We start from the raw sequence: 18,949 nt of genomic DNA, 5'->3' as shown, positions 1-18,949 counted from the left end.
CGTCACCCCAGCACGTCCAGATCATGAGATATCAAAACCGGAAGTTCAGCTGCAGTACCATTAGAAGCCGCTAGGGGGCCCAAAATCTAATCATTTCTAGGTCTCATCAAGACCTACCCACCTACCAAATATGAAGTCAATCCATTTAAGCCTTCTCAAGTTATCGTGTTTACAGACAGACAGACACACACACACACACATACACGAACGCCACTGAAAACATAACCTTCTTGGCGAAGGTAATAAAGAGAAAGAAAGGTACAGAAAGGAGATAGATCTAGTTTGCTACATCTTTTCACTGGTGTTTGCAAGTTCTATAAGATTTTGGATCATGAAGATCTGGAGTCAAATTTCATATCAAATATGGTAGCAGTAATGTTTTCTTTTTTCAAGAGAAAAATTACTTTTTTTTTGTTACAGGAAAAGTTTTGAATGTTAATTTTTAGATATTGATTGTACTCCTACACTAGACTACAGATCTCAATGTTCCAAAACCTTCTTTTAAGTTATGGCAACGACAGATAACTTAAACATCAATTTGTATTGAAATAAAAATAAGTGTTAAACTCTTAATAAAAACTTCCCTTCCATAGAGAATTTATATATGCACCCATTGCCACATTTATTTATACACTATTTACATAGTCATATTTAGCAAAATATGGAAATTCTTTCCAATAAATTATGAGATATTTGCATATACATGATCTTGACAGTTAAAAAATCCCATAAGATACATTAATATGAAAAGGAAAGGTATCTGGCATAGTTGTATATCGTTCTACATCAAAATGTCTTAAACATTTCAGCAATTCACCAAACTGTACAATACAGTTGCTAAGAACATGCTGATATTTTATGCTCAATACATATAAAGATTCTGACAAATTATTATCAGCTTTAACTTTAAAATTCACCTTTTAACCAAACGAAACAACTTTAAGATCCTCACATTAATTTGTACAATAGTTTGTAACCTGAAATTAAAAATGATATAAAATTTCCTCAATGCTGGAAGCTGTTTTCAGCCGTCCTCATATTAGTTGTAATATGTAGGCAAATTGTAACATGTTGTCCAACTACGAATTTTCACCAGAAGACTGAATGATACACCTTGCTATCAAATAGAAAAGACACTAAACATGAAAATGCTACTTTCCATTGTAGAAAAGTATACTGGATTCAAGATGTGATACATGTGCATGTATTTTGTGGAAAGACGTGATATTTGCCATATGTGTTATTATGGTATACTGTTTTTTTTTCTTCCTTTATCTGTCACATTCTTCAAAGGGGAACTGCATGCCTACATCATCCTCAGTGTCGCAAAGATCTCCCCAGGTCAACACCTGGGCACCTAAGTAAACAAACAAACAAACAAACAAAAACGTTAACACATGAACTTAAATGTACCAGTATCATCATTATAAAAATTGTGCATCAATCCATGCATCTACTAGTACAACATGTATATTCCTTTCATACCTAAATTTTGTGGAAAGATCCTTTTTTTCCACATAAAAGTGTAAGGCTAAGAGTTTTACCTCAGAGAAAGTACTACTGGTACAAAATGTAATAGAAAATCCTCAACTTGTGAAATGGTACAATGTATTACCCTTATTTGGCTATCATGTTGTCGTATTAATTATGATGATGAGTTGTACTAGTAACTAAGGCCATGTTAATTTGATTATATGGATGACGTGAATTTTTGTCTGTTTTCAACCATACTGTAAATCGTATAAGCAGCTGCAAAATGAGCAAATATATGCCATAGCTGCAAAAAAAATGGAAAACGATATTAAATAATGACATAGAATGCCAAAAGCAATTCCAAAGGAAAGGGGAAAATGCAAAGAAGTGAAAATGAAGAGTCTATTATCTGCCATTTGTTCAACCTTCATGACCATGTAGGTTCATAATCAATGCAACTTTTTCTTTTTCAACATTTTTCTTAAATCAGTCTCGCATCAGTTCGCAGAGGATGTCATCCATATAACCATATCAACTTAATTAAATGAGTCCTTTTACATGAGGAGTATGAAATTGAACATACTGCGCCTGTGCAAAACCCCCATTTTTCATGGTTTCTATTGGATTTTTGGTCAACGTTGCATCAGAACTTTGCCTGTTGCAGAGGACATCTTTTCCGACAAAACATTCGGAAACTACAGATGGGATGTTGACCTTATATATACGAATACAACCTTATATGAGACGTTCTGCTGAAGTGCTATGCACAATACATTTACAGGTTTCACGCAGGTGCAGTACGTTCTGCCGACGTGTTGATTGGACTAGACCGGGTGAGTATTTACCTGTTCCATCCACCCGTTCTGTAGCAGCAGATGAGCTGCTGTGGAACATCCAGAAGTGTCCGTTGTTACAGGACTGTAGACAGGATCTACAGGGCAGGATCACATGGTACCCAACTGTGTTGCCACTGAGGAGGAAGAAAATATAGCATTATTAAAGCTGCATTATGTAATACATGTATTAGGATCATAATAAAAAAAGTAAAGTAAATCAAGTTGAATCAATCCTACCCAATTCGTAAGGTGTCATACTTTGGCAATTATTGCCAAAATATGACACCTTACAAGTTTGTTTAAAAGCTTGAAACACAGATGTGCCATGTTTGTTTGCGTTCTTGTATTTTGTGGTGGCACCACAAACTGAGCGTGCCTCGTGTGGGCTGTTTTAGCGTCAACCAGAAATGTCAGATAATTGCACAAATATGTTGAAAAGGGATATACAGATTACATGTACATTACAATGATTTTTTAAATTATAATATTTCTCTTTTTTGGTCCAACTATGTTACGTAACGCCACTTTAACACAATGTACTTGAAGAATGGGGAGCTCCATAGTATACAGTATATCAACTGTGAAGATATTCTGACAAGCTTGACAACCAGAAATGCATTTAGTACACAGATCTATTTTAGATTGCAGGAATGGGGTCTGTAGTATTTATATGGCCATGACCCATTGGCCCAGCTATTTTTTTACCATCTCTTGCATACATGTACATGTAGTACAGAGTTCAAAGTGAATAGACAGGGTTTGAAACCCTATTTTCCCTCCTGTAAGCACTACAGTACAGTTTGCCATTGTCATACTCCAAGCCAAGGCTTTCTCACAACCTATGAAAATATATCCCAGTAACCGTACACCCACAGCTAGATCAGATTTAACAACACCTTCTGTACTGAGATAAGGCAAGATGTGTGAGGCCAAAGCTATCACTGAGATCGGGTTTCAGCCAGCGGCTATATATAGACTTTTTATTGAAGGCAGTGAGTCTCTGCCAAGGTTGGCAGCACCCTCTCTTATCGACCTTGACCAAGCCCTTGTGCTGGATGAGTTTATCGGTTTATTTTGAAACCCATTACCCTGAATAGTCCATATGACCTGACTTAGTGCGTATGACAAAACACTTGTAAACATGCTATGTCATACCAAAGTCAAAAGAGTGAACAAGTACAAATTCCTGTGTGTATACCAGCCTCTACCAGGCTTTGGGAAGTGGACGGAAAGAGTAGAAACTGGCCAAACAGACAGATAATATACAGGGAGTTGGTCCATGCTAAGAGAACAGTTTGCTGCTATCAGGGGTCACTATGATCAAATGGTTGTGGCAAACTGTTCTCTTACTACAGTCTTAGCAAGGACCAACTCACCTGTCTATTTGCCCAATTTCTTCTCTTTCCATCCACTTCCTGAAGCCTGGTAGACGCTATGTGTACCAGTAACTTGTACATTACTGCTACAATATGCTTTTGCCTTTTCAAGTGGTCTTCCTTTCCTAATGACTAGGATATTACCATGTGAGATTATTTTTGAATGAGCAAGATATAATGGTATGGTTGGATATTGACATAAGTTGACATTAGACTTTTCTTTGGTTTCTCCTGTTGCTTTGTGTACTGACATACACTGACCAAGGACAGTTCTTTTAAAGAAGACACTTTGACCAAAAGGAATGAGTCTTGAGCTTGAGGAATGAATCCCCTCTACTATATAAGACACTTTGACCAAAAGGTAAGCAAGATGAATGTGACAAGGAAGGCTACAGTGATCATCATTCACTCACTCACTATTATTATGATCATATTCATAATGTGTAAATTTTGCAAATTGCATAGTTCATTTTTTCTGTTTATTTATTTATCTGTCTATTTATTTATTCTGTTTACAGCTATTTGCAAATGTATTTGCATCCTTCTTTTATTAATAAGGTTGGCACAGATCTAAAATTATGTTTAATTCTAATTATTCATCATCAACAACAACATACTATGAGAATCTTGTCAACAGAGTTTTAAGGAAATGTAAACAATGATGTCATGCTCAGGTAAGTGAATAGAAACTATAAAAATTGTTATCTTGAAAGTTCATCTGTGTTGGTAGAAATCATTATTATCACACAAAGTAAGAATCTTGGACTCAGAACTGGACTTCTTTGCACGAGGGATTAAAGGGGCCATCTACATCAGGGCATTACAACCATCCCTCAACAGAGACAGGGGGCGCCACAGACTTTCTGCAACCTATGATCCACTGCTCACGGAGTCACGTGTGTTATCTGCGTGACGTCACGGAAGCGGTGGATTGCTCATTCCTTGACAAAGACTGGAGTTTTTTAGTAAAAAAAATTGGGGGAGTTCAATTTGTTGTGTTGGAAATTACAGTTTAAACTTGCTTCATAAGTATAAAAATTGTTGGTTTTCTCCTGCTGCAGTACTTACCATGTGATACAGGCTATATCCTTAATCTTGCAGTCACAGTTCTCTGTTGTATATGTGCTCCCTACAAGCTCAATTGTGCTGGAAAATGAAAATAAAAACCACATTTACTGACAGAAGTTCACAAGAAATAAAATGACAGTCTTGAAAACATTACCTCAATCACATAACATACTGTAATTCCTGATTTTTTTCATGTCACTTTCACATAGCAATTTTTATTTTGCAATATTCGTGGTCACTTCTGTACTGAAAACTTATCATTACTGTGTTAAAGTAACAAATAATTCCTTGGCTTGACTTCCTTTTTTCTGCACCTGTCGACACTGTTAACATATAGTTCCATGAACATGTCCATTTTGCTCAGACCGCAAACTTTTGCTTCCATGAACATAAAGTGAATCACAGTACGTGAATACCATTTATTTTGTGTAAAAAAATACTTCCAAACAGTGAAAGTACTGTCAGGAGTACAATCACAAATGTGTCCTTCAAAACAACAGTTTGTCCCCAATGACGTCAGTAAGCAAGGTCTGATAAACAATCTGGGACAGTTAATTTGCATATTTTCTCTCACACACAGCTGTCAATTTCAAGTGACGTATTTCACCACATTTCACAACGTGTGGTCAGCTGTCCATTCAAAACTGTCAACACAAGTGGGACTGAATAGACCTAGAGTGGCAAAATTATGGTTTCAAAGCCAGTCGAAACCAGTTTTTCGGGGCTTGTTGAAACAATTACATACACATCCTCTTTCGTTTTCAGTATCAGTGTCCGTTTTCTGATATGCAGTTACCGATATCTAAAAATTATGACATATTTTTGGCATGGTTTTTGCTTCCATTTGTTGATTTTGCATTTCCTGATTCGTCATAACTTCTGGGAACGTGGCTTATGACTAGTGAGTACTCTTTCTTGGTCAAAACAAAAACCCGGAAGCCACAGAAGGCCTTGATCGTGACAAAAACAAGTTAGGCACGGTTACAGCACTACAAATCCAGCCTAGCCCAACTAAGGCCCACATTTGTAAAACAACGGCTTACAAGAGTAATGAACTGGACGATTACTTACTCTCCAGGGGGAAGGTCTGTGGAGTACAGTTCAATATTGGTGTCTGCCAACAAAATGGCCCTCATTCCTCTGCCACACAGGAAGCTCAGGCAGTATCTGCACTCCAGTTCTAGTACACGTTTCTTGGCGAAAGTCGGGTGTAAATCTCTCTTCTGTGGCATCTTTAGATCTTTGATGTCTTCCTTTAAATATTCTGGATGCAAAGATTGCGAATTTGGCAAAAACTGTGACAGATATCGGGCAAAACACACAAACTCTCCCTCCTCGAACAACACGATGACGAACTGTCGTCTGAGGGTAGCGTCAGGTGATTTAAAAATAGAACAGCGGCTCTGATTGGTCCGTTTGCTTGTTATCTTGTTGCCCATTGGCTGTTACCCGGTGACTAATGATATCAGATGGGACATTTAAATGTGACGTCACCTGCTGATGTAGGTCAGAGGTTATCGGGACCTCCCAGTTCCCATCATGCCGTGCGCGTAGTGTACTTGTGCATGAAATTTTGATTTTGTTGGGAGCGCGGCGCCTGGGATTCATCAATGTTTCTTCTAAAACACTAGCAACAGATCTTACTGCCACAGGGAGGCCCTTCCGAGCGGGCAAGACAACAGTACAAGACCGCGTCTCCGACTTGGGGTGTTCGGGGATGACATTCTGATCGACTTTCGGCAGTATTTTGGCGACAGAAACGGAAGGTTGTTGCTCGTCGCAGGCATGACGGACAGGAAGAGAGAGAAGGAAATTTTGGTGGAGTTTGAGACCCAAGTCAAAGGTGAGTCCCACCCACCAAAATGTCCACTATTTAACACAGGCCACACGCAAGTAACCCCACGTAATATATATCTATATCAGCTGTTATAACCAAGTTCTTCCCGGTCTTACGAAGGCTGCGATCACCGTGTAGAAAGACTCCCCAGTTCCGTTCACTTTTCTGACCACGTAACAGAAGAAGTTCAGTTCTCTTTCATCGAAGTCTCTCCGATCTACTTTGTATGCGCCGCATGCAGCCCTACCCGTCCCTGTGTTCTGTGTATCCGTAGGACTTCTGTCCGATATTTTCTCAGTTCCAGCTGGCCAGCTTTTGACTGCGTAACTTGAGATTTTGTAGCAAGTCTTTGGCTGGCAGTGGGAGGTCTGTCGGAGGAAGGATTTTCGGACGTCCCTCCCAAAACCACCACTGTTTGCTCCCACACCTGTGTCTGTCACTCAAGACAGAAAAAAATGTTTCCTACCAAACTTGTTGCTTTGTGTGTGTAGGAATGCAGCTAATTAATGATCAGAGGCCCTTTCGTATGTAAATCCCATGTGGAAAGTGTTGAGAGTAAGGCGACACTTCGGTACGAATCCGTTGGTTTCAGTCGGTATGAACTCCTAGTTCACACAGACTAAACAAACATGACCATGTATTGTTGTAACCCACACGTCGTCATAAATTGCAATAATAGCTTTACAGAACCATACTGTAACCTAACTCTAGAGTTCTTGTAACGTGGTTTCGTTTTTTTGACACTCCAGAAATCGTGATGTAATTGTTGAAATCAAAAGAGAAAGAGAAAGTGGATCAAGTGCACTTGAAGTTGATAGAAGTGACCCAGCGAACTTGTCATGACTTTGAAGTTGGCAGGCATTTTGAAAATACCACAAATGCCGGCCCAATGCCATGTCCAGGCTCCCTGCTGGGGTGTTATACTAACTAGATCAGACACTAGATTGATTGCTTCCCTCCCATTTTTGTAGCATTAGGAGAAGGGGAATGTTGTGGGTAGTGGGTAGTACATGTACTAGTACCATGCTTTAGCTATAACCAACGTTATGTATGTATGGTAAATCGTGCATGGCATTAGGTTATGATTTTATTACTTAGTCCACTATTAAAATGTTTAGACCTGTAAACTGTTAAATACATTTGAAGAATCATGCATTGTTGTGATTATTATGAGAAGATAGCATGTCGAATGTCAGTAGATACTAGTAGTTGTTAGTGAAATTGAGAATTGTCAGTTTAATTTTGATTGTAGTCAGAAGCTCTAAGGAAGGTGTCTGATAGACACTGAAACGTAAGCAAGGTAAGAAACAATATTGGTTGTGTAAAATAAAACCCCTATAACATATACTCTACCAGCCTGATGAAACTATTTTCGGAAGGAGGATTTTACAATGGACATTACTGACCAAAGGAGGTCATATACTAGTACCTAGTTCTCTGTCAACGTGTTTTTGATGTTGTCTGATATACAGTTATAGGCCCCAGACTAGTTGTACAGATACAGATACAGAAACTGGTGGTAAACATCAAATATTGAGGTTTGGAAAGGAAAATATCCCAGCCCATATCACTGTAGATCAGGCCCACATTACGAAAGGACCAAAGGGAAATGTGCCTTGGTGGTGTCACTGTCAGTTTTGCCCTCCACGATTCCCTATTGTATTCAGATTTCCCTGTCAATGGAGCCTATTAAAATATGAATAAAGGTGAACAGCAGGATTTCATGCGCTGCTGGGTTATGGGTAAAACTCTCCCAGCCAAATTTTGCAGATAATGGCCCGTGGAGGCTATTATTTTCCAGAGAATCGCTGGGGACACCCACACAAAATCCGGAACTAATCTGTGCAAAAGGGCCATTGTTCCCGTTCTAAATTTGTTTCTTGTTTTATGGAACCAGGTTTGAATTTAACATGATTGTCAACTGCCTTTGTGGGATGGTTAGGAATACAACAACAGTACAACAACTACAAGGAAATAAATGTTGCGTCGTCAGTTTTATGACGAATGCCAACCGACTTCCTTATATGTGGAGGGAGTACTGTGCTATGGGATAGGAAGGAAAAGGGAGGGGGTTTCCCTGTCCCTATTTCTCTTGTGTATAAGGCACTATGACTATACTACAAGCCATGCCAAGAATCCTCCTGGACATTAGACATTCTTACACCCAGCTAGCCTCTACCAGGCTTCAGGAGGCGGCTGGAAAGACTAGAAATTGGCCAAATAGGGAGATAACATGCCAGGGGAGTTGGTCTGCCAGAGAGAGACATTTTGCTGCCACCTCCTGAAGCCTGGTAGAGGCTAAGACCTAGCTAGTCCTTTTAGATCTGATAATAACAGTGAGGGCAGGGCGTAACAGTATTTTGACTTGGAGGAAGACAGCATGTAGCAGGAAGAGTTGTTGCCCACTTCCGTCTGGAGTTCAGGGGCACTGACATGTTGCCCAGTCTCATTGAGGAAGCCAGCGTCTCCATATTAGTCCAGCCTTTTGGAGATAAGACAGCCCACGGTATCAAGGAAGTCTACAATCCAGTGTTCAGATAGACTTCTCTGTGGTAGAGATAGCGAGGATTGAATGAGCGGATGTCGTATGGTTTTCTTTTTGCCTAGGGTAGAAAATTGTCTGTGCTAAGTGCTAGTGAATCAATGAAAGAAACACATTAAACGTTTTAGGGTGTGTTGGTGCCAGGAGCTTCAAATAGAAACCCTTTGATACTTGTTTTTGTAGTGTCTGTTCCTGAATGATTATTATTTTGGTACAGTTATGCAGAAGTGCGTGTTTTAAGTCCTAAATCATGCTTTTCAGGCGAAATCAACGCATTTACTGTACATAATTCCTTGGTTAGTGCATGTACATTTATAAGTTTGGACAGCTATTTTGGACGTATGTTTACCTTCCACATGTTTGTGCAGTTGATATTGTTGTACTGTTTGTTGTTTTTGTTGTTGTGAAGCCCGGCATGCCTGCCACTTCCCCTGCCTCCGGCTGCCCTGTTGATTACTGTAATTCCTGACTTTTTCACGGTAATTTTCTGTTTGCGTTTTTAACAGCCACTTCTGTACCGCGAATTTATCATTCCTGAGAACAAATAATTTGCCAAATTCTTTTTTCTCCATCCACTGCCACTGTGAACATATAGTTCTTCAAACACCTCCATTTTTCTCAGACTGCGAATTTTTGCTAATGCAAACATTAAGTGATTTACAGTATGCTAGACAGTCTGACCACAAACAAGATTAGACAAGATCTGGTATGCATAAGGATTATTGAGAACAGGCTATTCATCAATGAAACTGTAACAAGGTTAGTGCAGTTCTGATGACAGCTTTGATTTCATTTTACATGCTATATTGCAGCATAATTGAAGTAGATGTGTTGTATTGGCCCTTACTGTAGAGCATGGGGAATTTTCATATTTGAGGATGTGTTTTACTACTTGTTTGGAACAACCAGTGTTTGTGCAAAGGATAAAAGGTAGTAAATTTGATATGATATGACATACATTTCAATATCAGTATGGGCCATACCAATGTAATTAATTGGTTCTCAGATTTGCCCGCTTCATTTTCAGTTGGTCCTTTGGCTTTGCCCTTTGCCAAAAAAAAAAAGATTCAGGTTCTGAATCAACTCAAAAATTTATGCTCATATTTTGGTCCAAACAGTTGAAGAAAGCTCCTTGCCTTCTGAGTTGTTACAGTTTTTCCATCTATCAATGCATTGGTTTTATAAAAATGTTGATGTCATTGCTCCTATCATGGCTTTTGGGGCTATAAGAGGATTGTTTGTTTTTGTTTTTTATTTTTTTCCCTTGTCGCTTCATATTTCGTCTGAAAAAAATCCAAGAAGCAACAAATTAAATTGGTTTGGCCATGTACATTTGGGTGTAGAACCTACTAGACCTACTAGAAGGATGTTGACCATCCACTGTGTTTTTGTTTTGAAAAAAAACATACAGTTTGGAATGTGAAGGTTTGCCTCAGTAGTGTCCCATGCTAGTCTGGAATAGCTGGGAACATTCCAAGTTCGCATATTTTGGCAGTAATGTTATGAGAAGTTTGGTTTTGTCCTTGAATACACAAAACAACAGTTAGAGAATGTCCCATTAACATGTCCTTTGGTAGGTTTGTTTTCATACCCATCTCCAAAGGAAGTCCTAAGAATAACATGCCAAGAGAAGCAGATGTTCCCTCAGTCTCTTGTAAACAAGTGAAGCTTCTCTAAACTGTGTTAGTGGGATGAAATGAGGAGGATTTGTTCTGCTAGAATAGCTGTCTCCTGTGACAAATAGGCCACAGAACTGGTGCCAGGGCTATTACAGTAAAGCATTTACATCCAAAGCAAGGCTGCTCTTGAGCTGTGTGTACTGTAAAGAAATGCTGTTATGTCCACTGGTGAAATGAGGCAGTCACATGTCACAACAGTATAAACTGCTTTCAGTACAATAGCTTCTACCAGAGTACTGTTAGTGTTACAGTTACTGGTTACACTGCGCAAGGCATTGTATTACTACTACTATTACCATTACTACTAGTCTACTATTGTGTTCTAATACATGTACAAATGCGTAAGAATGGCATGGCAGTTTGGTAATAGCTAATAGCCTATGTCAACAGACTTGAGTACTAGGTTGGTATGAATCAACTTATCAAGGGGTGGCTATCACTGTCAGGAGTTGTCGACCAGGGCTGTAGCCAGCAAAAGTTTTTGAAGGAAAATTTCTAAACCAGTGAGTCTGTCAACCTTGCATATAAAATCATCCAAAGGACCACCAACTAGAGTTCCACGATCTCATACCTTCGCCAAATGATGTTAGCTTTTATGATTAAGAAATTATATATTAATCCCCCTAATTATGCAAATAGGATCCTCAATTGCATGAATTATATCTGTTGATCATATTCTCCACCAAAAGACAGTCTTATCTTAACAAAGAATGCCATGATGACATTTTCTCATAAATTATGCAAATGAGGTCCTTATTTGAATAAGTTATGTTTAATTATGTTCACCTTAACTTAACTTTCAAACACTTCAAGTATAAAATTCCAGGCAGTTACCACTATGCAATTATAATATTTTCTCATTAATTATGCAAATTAAGTCTTCATTTGCATAATCGATATCTGCCTGTGTTTCTCTCATTCTTAATAACATATGTCACAAGCTTGAACTTCCTATTATGGAATGCAGCTGATAAATAGAATTTCCTCATTAATTATGCAAATTACATCCATATTTGCATAATTGTAATATCATTATGTCAAGCATCACTCAAGCTACCTACATACCAAAAATCATGATGATCCATCAATCGGTTCTTGAGTTATTCCCCTTTAAACATTTGTCCTTTAAACCCCCTGCAGTTCTAGCGCAAGCAACTAGGGGGCTCAAACTCATGTCACTTTATCCCCAGCACAAGAGCTATCTACCATCTAAATTTCGTCACCCTAGCATGTCTGGATCATGAGATATCAAAACCGGAAGTTCTGCTGCAGTACCATGACAAGCCGCCAGGTGGCCCAAAATCCAATCATTTTGAGGTCTCATCAAGACCTTCCCACCTACCAAGTATCAAGACAATCCATCAAGACCTTCTCAAGTTATCGTGTTGACAGACAGACAGACAGACACACACACACACACACACATACACGAACGCCCCTGAAAACATAACCTTCTTGGCGAAGGTAATAACCACTCTTAGCCCTATGATTTGCCTCTCAAAATGTGGGAAATTGCATTTTAAAGCCTAATAAAGGCTTGAAAATCCAAAATTTGCCCCTGGAACCCCCCTATCATGTAGCCTGGGAGTGGGTACCATCCTACTTGTATGCCGGGGCTCCCACACTCGCTTCCCTGACAAGCGTTAGGGAAGCGAGTGTGGGAGCCCCGGCATACAAGTAGGATGGTACCCAGGCTACCTATCATGAACATGGGCTGACGGAAAAAAAATTGAGCTGGCTAGAGCCCTGATATGGACCTGTTTGAAACATACTGTCCAATTTTTTTTCTTTCTGTACAGTCAAAATAATTGGGTATCCTTCCTTGTTGGTATTTCTGTAATGACTTGGAATCCAACAGCTAGGTCAGGCAGAATAGGAACCATATGTTTTCTCCTGGTAGAATGTTGAAAGACAGCTTTGATATGTTAATTCAAGTTGAATCAACCTCTTTACGATGCTCGTAATGACTCGATATTGATGAGTTTTATTACATTATGATGATAATGCGTTGTGTAAATTAAGTCTGTGTAAATTACGATGACATTAATTTTGTTTGACGGAAGTTCAAAGTTGCCCTGCGATGTTTCCAAGATGACATATGGTTAGAATCTCCTCTTGATTAAAATGTAATAAAGTCAGGATGTTGGAAAACTGGAGAGGATCGACCTTTCAGTGAAACACAATACCCACTGTCTGACACCGCTGTCATTAAATACTGTACAGCTTTGGGTTGTTGCCATAAATATTTGATGAGGAGCTAAAGTAGGATAAAGGTTGACGGGTAGGTCACGAAGGAAGGGGAGACCCCGTTTTACAGGAACCGTAAAGCACGATGCCTTTTTCTTTTGACAGTGTGTCGTGATGTATATGTATACTCCTAGGATGACATGTTCTACCAGGGCTGGAAATACTGTGTACATGTGCACCTTAGTGCACCCAAATTTGGAGCTGTGCACCCAATTTTTTTCTGTGGGTGCACCAGTGCACCCAAATATTTTCGTAGGTTTAACATACGTTAAGATCATAAATGTCTAGTAGTTACAGCATATTCTTAACATCTAAGTGTCAGAAAAAAGAATATGTCATTAAATCATTGTTATAGTAGTACTTTCCTTGAAATGAAACATAATAGATTATAGTTTTTGCTGACATTCTACTTATCACGGTGGTAAAATCTGGGCTGCAAAGTTCCTACATGTCATAGAACCCGAACTGTGTTCGATCGTGTTCGATCTGGGCAATTCGAATCGAACCCGCGTTCTATTCCGGGGTCACCTGCGGTCATTTACTATAAAGCGGCAAAACAAGCCTTTCTGCCTCCATGCATTGCAACAGTTAAAAAACAACACTTTTCTATAGATACAAACAGTTTCCTGGACAGTCAATGTCCGCTATTATTGTTGGTGGACATGTAACATGTAGCGAAGCTACTGTCGTATCCTTGAGTGACCTTGAATACTGTAATGATTCTTTACGCCAGTATGAATAACACAATGCACACTTTCTGGCGATATGACATGTCTCCAAAACTCGTTCAAACCTGGAAACATGGAGAGTCTAACATACCCCATTTACGGCTCAAAATGACTGTAACGGCTGTCCCGAAAATCGTGTTTTAGGGATTTTTCAAAAATGGCCTCAATTTTGAATTATGGGTAATTTAGTGAGAAAAATGTCAAAAAATGCCATTTTTTCACCAATATGTCGACAAAAACTAGACTTAAAATCAGAAATTAAAAAATCCCTAAAACACGATTTTTTATCTTATGCCTAGTCGTCGAAAAATATAAAAATCGGGGATCTGGGGTAATATACGTGGCCAGGTTTGAACGATGTTTGCCTAAAAACGTGACATGACTTGTGCCCGGAAACCCGAAAATAATCGTCTTTCTGAGTGAAATTTTAAAAAATCAGTGATTTAACATAAAAAGCTAACATTTAAAGGATGTTAAGACGATGATTTCATTTTAATTTGACGAAATTTACGCCTAAATATTATTTGTTTATTTTCAAATATTTTACGGGTAGTCCAAAACAGGCGAAAATAGCGTCTTGTAACCCGATACCTTTTAGAACGCGCATAGCAATGGGAAAGAATGCCGTAGTGACAGACCGCCGTGTATTTTATCTTATATGGTGCACCCAGTATTTTTTGTGCACCTGATTTTTTAGGTTGGGTGCACCAGTGCACCTATTCCCAAAAATGAATTTCGAGCCCTGATGTTGGAAATACAAATGTGCAATGTTTCATCATTGTGGGCGTCAGGTCTAGGCATCCTATTATTGATCAAAATGGTACGATAGGAGCCATGAAGTCAACACATCAGGCTGGTTCAAAATTTAGATAATGAATTTTGAACTTTTAATGATACCACTGCATTGAAAGATGGAATAACTGTAACAACTAGGAAGAAAAGGACTGTTTTCAAGTGTTCAGGGCAAAGCATGTCGCATTTTGCAGTTGATTCTGAATTTTTTTTTTCAAATCAGAAAAAAATGAAGCGGGCGAATCCGTAAACCAAGAAATCGAATTGGTGTGGCCTTACCACACTGTGGCTCTGGTATATACAAGAGAACCCTGGGGTTATGTAGTAAGTAAATTTGTAAAGAGGTGCAAATTGTATCACCAAGGGGTCACCACACTGAGGAAAAAGTTGTTTACAAAGGGCCTTTGGAAGGAAAATGCTTGCATTGATTGGGACTGGAGCCTGCCATTAGTAGAATGACCAGTGGGGATGTTGATGTGAGAAAGGTGCCAGCTGGCTTGCCCTGCAGGTAGACAGGTTTCTACCCACTGCCCCTCCCTCCTAAAAAAAACACAAGGGAAAGGTGGAGGTGACAAGACATTTATAGGCAACAGCTGGGTATAAAGAGGATGTGTCTGCAGGCTGGAATAGCAAATTTTAAAAGGCATCCAATGCAATTTCAGGGTGGAAAAACTGGATTTTCAAAGTGAATTTTCTGGTCGTTCTTTTTTTCCAGTTAAATCACGTAGCATACTGATATCTGTGAGACAAAAATGAGATGTCACCAATAGAAAACTGTTGCTTGTTTTGTATCATAGGCTCAGGCTGGTCGTAGCTATTTGTGGGTGGTACTCAAAAAATAAAGAGACATCTCACGTAGGTTGTTCCTATAATATTTCAAATGCTTTGAGTGTACAACAATGATGGAAATGTGCCAAGAAATGGCAGTAAATGTCAATATCATATATCCTCATCCAGAATATTTTTTGATTTGCCGCTCTGAAATTGCATTGGAGTGTTGAGTGTCCAATATCATATGTTAAAATAATTCCACTCACTCACTCACTCACTATCCTGGTGTCAAATAATTCCAATTGATGTAGATCTAAGCCTGTGACATTTTGCCTACTCATTCCAGTCCAGTGTTAGACAAGGTCAGACCACACTTTGTCTGAGACACTGTAAGCTATAATTAGATGTTCATACAGGAGGAAGACCAGGAGGAACTTTGGTCAGTGCAGCTTGTAATTTGAGTAACGGAACCGGCATATCACAGTAATTATAGAAAGCGGGTTTTCAGAACTTTAGGTTTTCCATCCGCCAGCTGTTGTAGTGTGACCTGTAAAATTGTTGTGAAACAGAGAAGGCTATACCAAGTTAATTAGTTGGTTCTCAGATTTGCCTGCTTCATTCATGTGAAAAATAATTCAGGTTCTGAATTAACTTCAAATTGCTCATATTTTTTGCCCAAAAGTTGATGAAAGCTCCTTGTCTTCCTACTTTTCCATCTATCAATGCAGTGGTTTGAAAAGAAGTTAATGATTCATTGTCAAAATTACAAACTAGCCTGGTATATTGACGTTGCGGCTCCTATTGTAGCTTTTGAGGCTATCATAGGATGCCTAGGTCTGTTTTAATTTTTGAAAACTTTTTCCCTGTCGATTCATATTTTTTTCTAAAAAAAATCCAAGAACCAAGAAATCAAATTGGTGTGGCCCAAGGAAACTTGAGTTGACATGTTAAATTTCCTGAATAGAAAAACCATATCAAAAAGACCATATCAAGAAAGTAATATGGTATGTAGAAGTTTTATTCTCCTTATTAAATATTGTTACTTGTTAGGTTAGAGCATGGAGCTATATTGCAAATTCGTGCCCGGGGGCTAATTGCAGGAACAGAAGAAACATTTGGTAGAAAATTAGTACACATAGAACTACTGATAACTCCTAAGAAACTACTAGTAAAAACTACTGGGTTTGACTTCTTTTTTTAAGGCAGAGGAAGACAAAGGATCCCACTTTTTCTGTAATTTGTGGGTTTTTGGATGTTTAAGAGAAGAGTATTTTTTTTCTTTTGTATATGTGTGAAAGTTGGGGTAGAATTTGGAGGCTACATCAAAGAGTTATTATAATTTATAGCTCCATGGTTAGAGTGATTGTCTGCCTTGCCCTCTGACCCCTGTTGTTGTATGGGTCATCCTGTCCAGTCCCTTGGTTTCCTGTAACTTCCTGTTTCTTTGTCTTCTTCACTGAGAAAACTTCTACTCAATTTTGATTCTGTGATATGTGTATGTCTTTGTATAAAAATGTTAAAATTTACTATAATTGTTTTATTAGACGCTAAGGCCACGCCAATTTAATTTGTTGGTTCTCGGATTCGCCTCTTCATTTTTTTCTGATTTGCAAAAAAAAAAAAAAGATTCTGGTCTGAATCAACTGAAAAATGCTCATATTTTGCTCCCAACAGTTGAGGAAAGCCCTCTTCTTCCTAGTTGTTACAGTTTTCAATATTTTAATGCAGTGGTTTGGGTAAAAGTTAAAAATTCATTGTTTAAATTTTATCCCAGCCTTTTCCCAGCTCCAATCGAAGTATTTGGGGCTATAAAGTATAAAAGGATGCCTAGGCCTGTTTTTGTTTTTATTTTTTTTTTGCCCTGTCACTTCATATTTTTTTGGGAAAAAATCTGAGAACCAACAGATTCAATTGGTGTGGCCTAATATAGTGAGTGAGTGAGTGAGAATTGTTCTAATTTCTAGGGTCGTTTGTAGCCATAACCAAGGAGCTTGTTCCTTCTCATATCAGTACCACTAAACAAACCAGTAGTGTGGGATCCAAACCCTGGACCTTAGGATCCAGTACCTAGCCTGTAAATGAATTGTGACATTGTGAAATGGCATGTTGACAAAGATTGTATCTAGCTAAGCACCATTGCAACATTGCATTCAAGGCACAAAGGTTAGATTAGGTCATTATGATGTCATTGTTTGCAGACAAAACACTGGTAACAATGAGATTGCTAAGATAAGCAATGTTCACATGGCATGTTTACCTAGGTTTTTATTCACATCAGTCATATAGGTATATATTTAGCAAGTTGTCATGCAGCTTTGAGATATGCATTAACAGGACTCGAAATACAGGGTGCAAGTGCACCTTAGTTAGTGCAGGTATTTCTGATGTCTACCTGCACCTAACCTGCACTGGTCCATGTACTGGGTATATGCAGGTTAGTGCAGGTAAAATTGGAGCTGTGCAGGTATTTCTGATGTCTACCTGCACCTAACCTGCACTGGTCCATGTACTGGGTATATGCAGGTTAGTGCAGGTAAAATTGGAGCTGTGCAGGTATTTCTTATGTCTACCTGCACCTAACCTGCACTGGTCCATGTACTGGGCATATGTAGGTTAGTGCAGGTAAAATTGGAGCTGTGCAGGTATTTCTTATTGTCACGGTGGCGTAGAGAAGACACGGAGACTCAGAGATGTCGTCCTGTCGTTTCTTTAATCTTTTCAAGTCTGATCTCCCCAACGTTACCTTTCTAGAACCCCTTCCTTCGAACAGGTGTCGTTGCTACCTGTTCGAACACCTGCTCAACACCGCGTGCGCACGTGGTGATCACGTGCGCAAGGTGTGTTCGAACAGGCAGCGAACCCCCGCCCGAAGGAAGGGTTCCAACTATAGCTACTACAATGTATAAGGTAAAGTACAAGTGCTTAAGTTAATGTATAACTGTCACTTCGTGACATTATGTCTACCTGCACCTAACCTGCACTGGTCCATGTACTGGGTATATGCAGGTTAGTGCAGGTAAAATTGGAGCTGTGCAGGTATTTCTGATGTCTACCTGCACCTAACCTGTACTGGTCCATGTATTAGCTTCATATACAAATGTGGATTTTTATGGGTTCACCACACCACGAAGTGGTGGTGAACCCATATTGCTTTTTCTGATGTTTCTTCTCCTCCTTCTCCTTCTCCTCCTTCTTCTCCTGCCATTTTTTAAATGGATTCAGCTTCTTCATTTTAGGGCCTAAGGTCCTGAAATTTGGTATGGAGGTACAGTGGGCAAATACCCCTAGGCATTTTTTAAATTTTTGTGATACAGGCTTTTAGAAAAAATTTATTTGAGTTTTTTGGCTGTGTTATAGCAAATGTATTACTGTGTTAGTGTGCCGTGTTTACCACGTCTGGGCATGAGTCATCACAATGGAATGCAGGGCATCAACCAATAGGCATGCAGCTTTCCTCTATACTTCTTGCTGATTGGCTGTTGGGATTTAACTTGATTAACACCTGCACAGAGCATTTCCACCTGCACAGAGCATTTCTTGCTGATTGGCTGTTGGGATTTAACTTGATTAACACCTGCACAGAGCATTTCCATACTGACA

At 39.1% G+C, this 18,949-nt stretch overlaps 2 protein-coding genes across 2 annotated transcripts in view; one reads left to right on the top strand and one right to left on the bottom strand.

Annotated features, from left to right (window-relative positions):
• Positions 1-255: 255 nt before the first annotated feature.
• Positions 256-6,149, bottom strand: LOC109466255 (protein FAM72A-like). The gene is made up of 4 exons (XM_019763931.1): positions 5,825-6,149; positions 4,754-4,831; positions 2,319-2,443; positions 256-1,357 (listed from the first exon to the last, which is right to left on the bottom strand). The coding sequence occupies exons 1-4, from the start codon at positions 5,983-5,985 to the stop codon at positions 1,272-1,274; spliced, it is 450 nt and encodes a 149-aa protein (XP_019619490.1). The 5' UTR covers positions 5,986-6,149; the 3' UTR covers positions 256-1,271.
• A 118-nt stretch (positions 6,150-6,267) lies between these two features.
• Positions 6,268-18,949, top strand: part of LOC109466253 (SLIT-ROBO Rho GTPase-activating protein 1-like) — a 105,282-nt gene continuing 92,600 nt past the window's right edge. The window contains exon 1 of the mRNA XM_019763928.1: positions 6,268-6,596. Coding sequence (XP_019619487.1) covers positions 6,539-6,596 — 58 coding nt within the window. The 5' untranslated portion in view covers positions 6,268-6,538. The remainder of the gene's footprint in view (positions 6,597-18,949) is intronic.

Source organism: Branchiostoma belcheri, unplaced genomic scaffold (genome assembly GCF_001625305.1).
Source record: "Branchiostoma belcheri isolate BF01 breed outbred unplaced genomic scaffold, Haploidv18h27 scaffold161, whole genome shotgun sequence".
Classification (NCBI taxonomy): Eukaryota; Metazoa; Chordata; class Leptocardii; order Amphioxiformes; family Branchiostomatidae; genus Branchiostoma; species Branchiostoma belcheri.
This window is presented reverse-complemented; position numbering and strand designations above follow the sequence as displayed.

Coding starts and splice junctions, on each gene's coding strand:
- LOC109466255 (XM_019763931.1), bottom strand. CDS start 5,985: ATGCCACAGAAGAGAGATTTACACCCGACTTTCGCCAAGAAACGTGTA. Junction 4,832..5,824: donor ACAGACCTTCCCCCTGGAGA/GTAAGTAATCGT, acceptor TTCATTTTCCAG/CACAATTGAGCTTGTAGGGA. Junction 2,444..4,753: donor GATATAGCCTGTATCACATG/GTAAGTACTGCA, acceptor CTTCCTCCTCAG/TGGCAACACAGTTGGGTACC.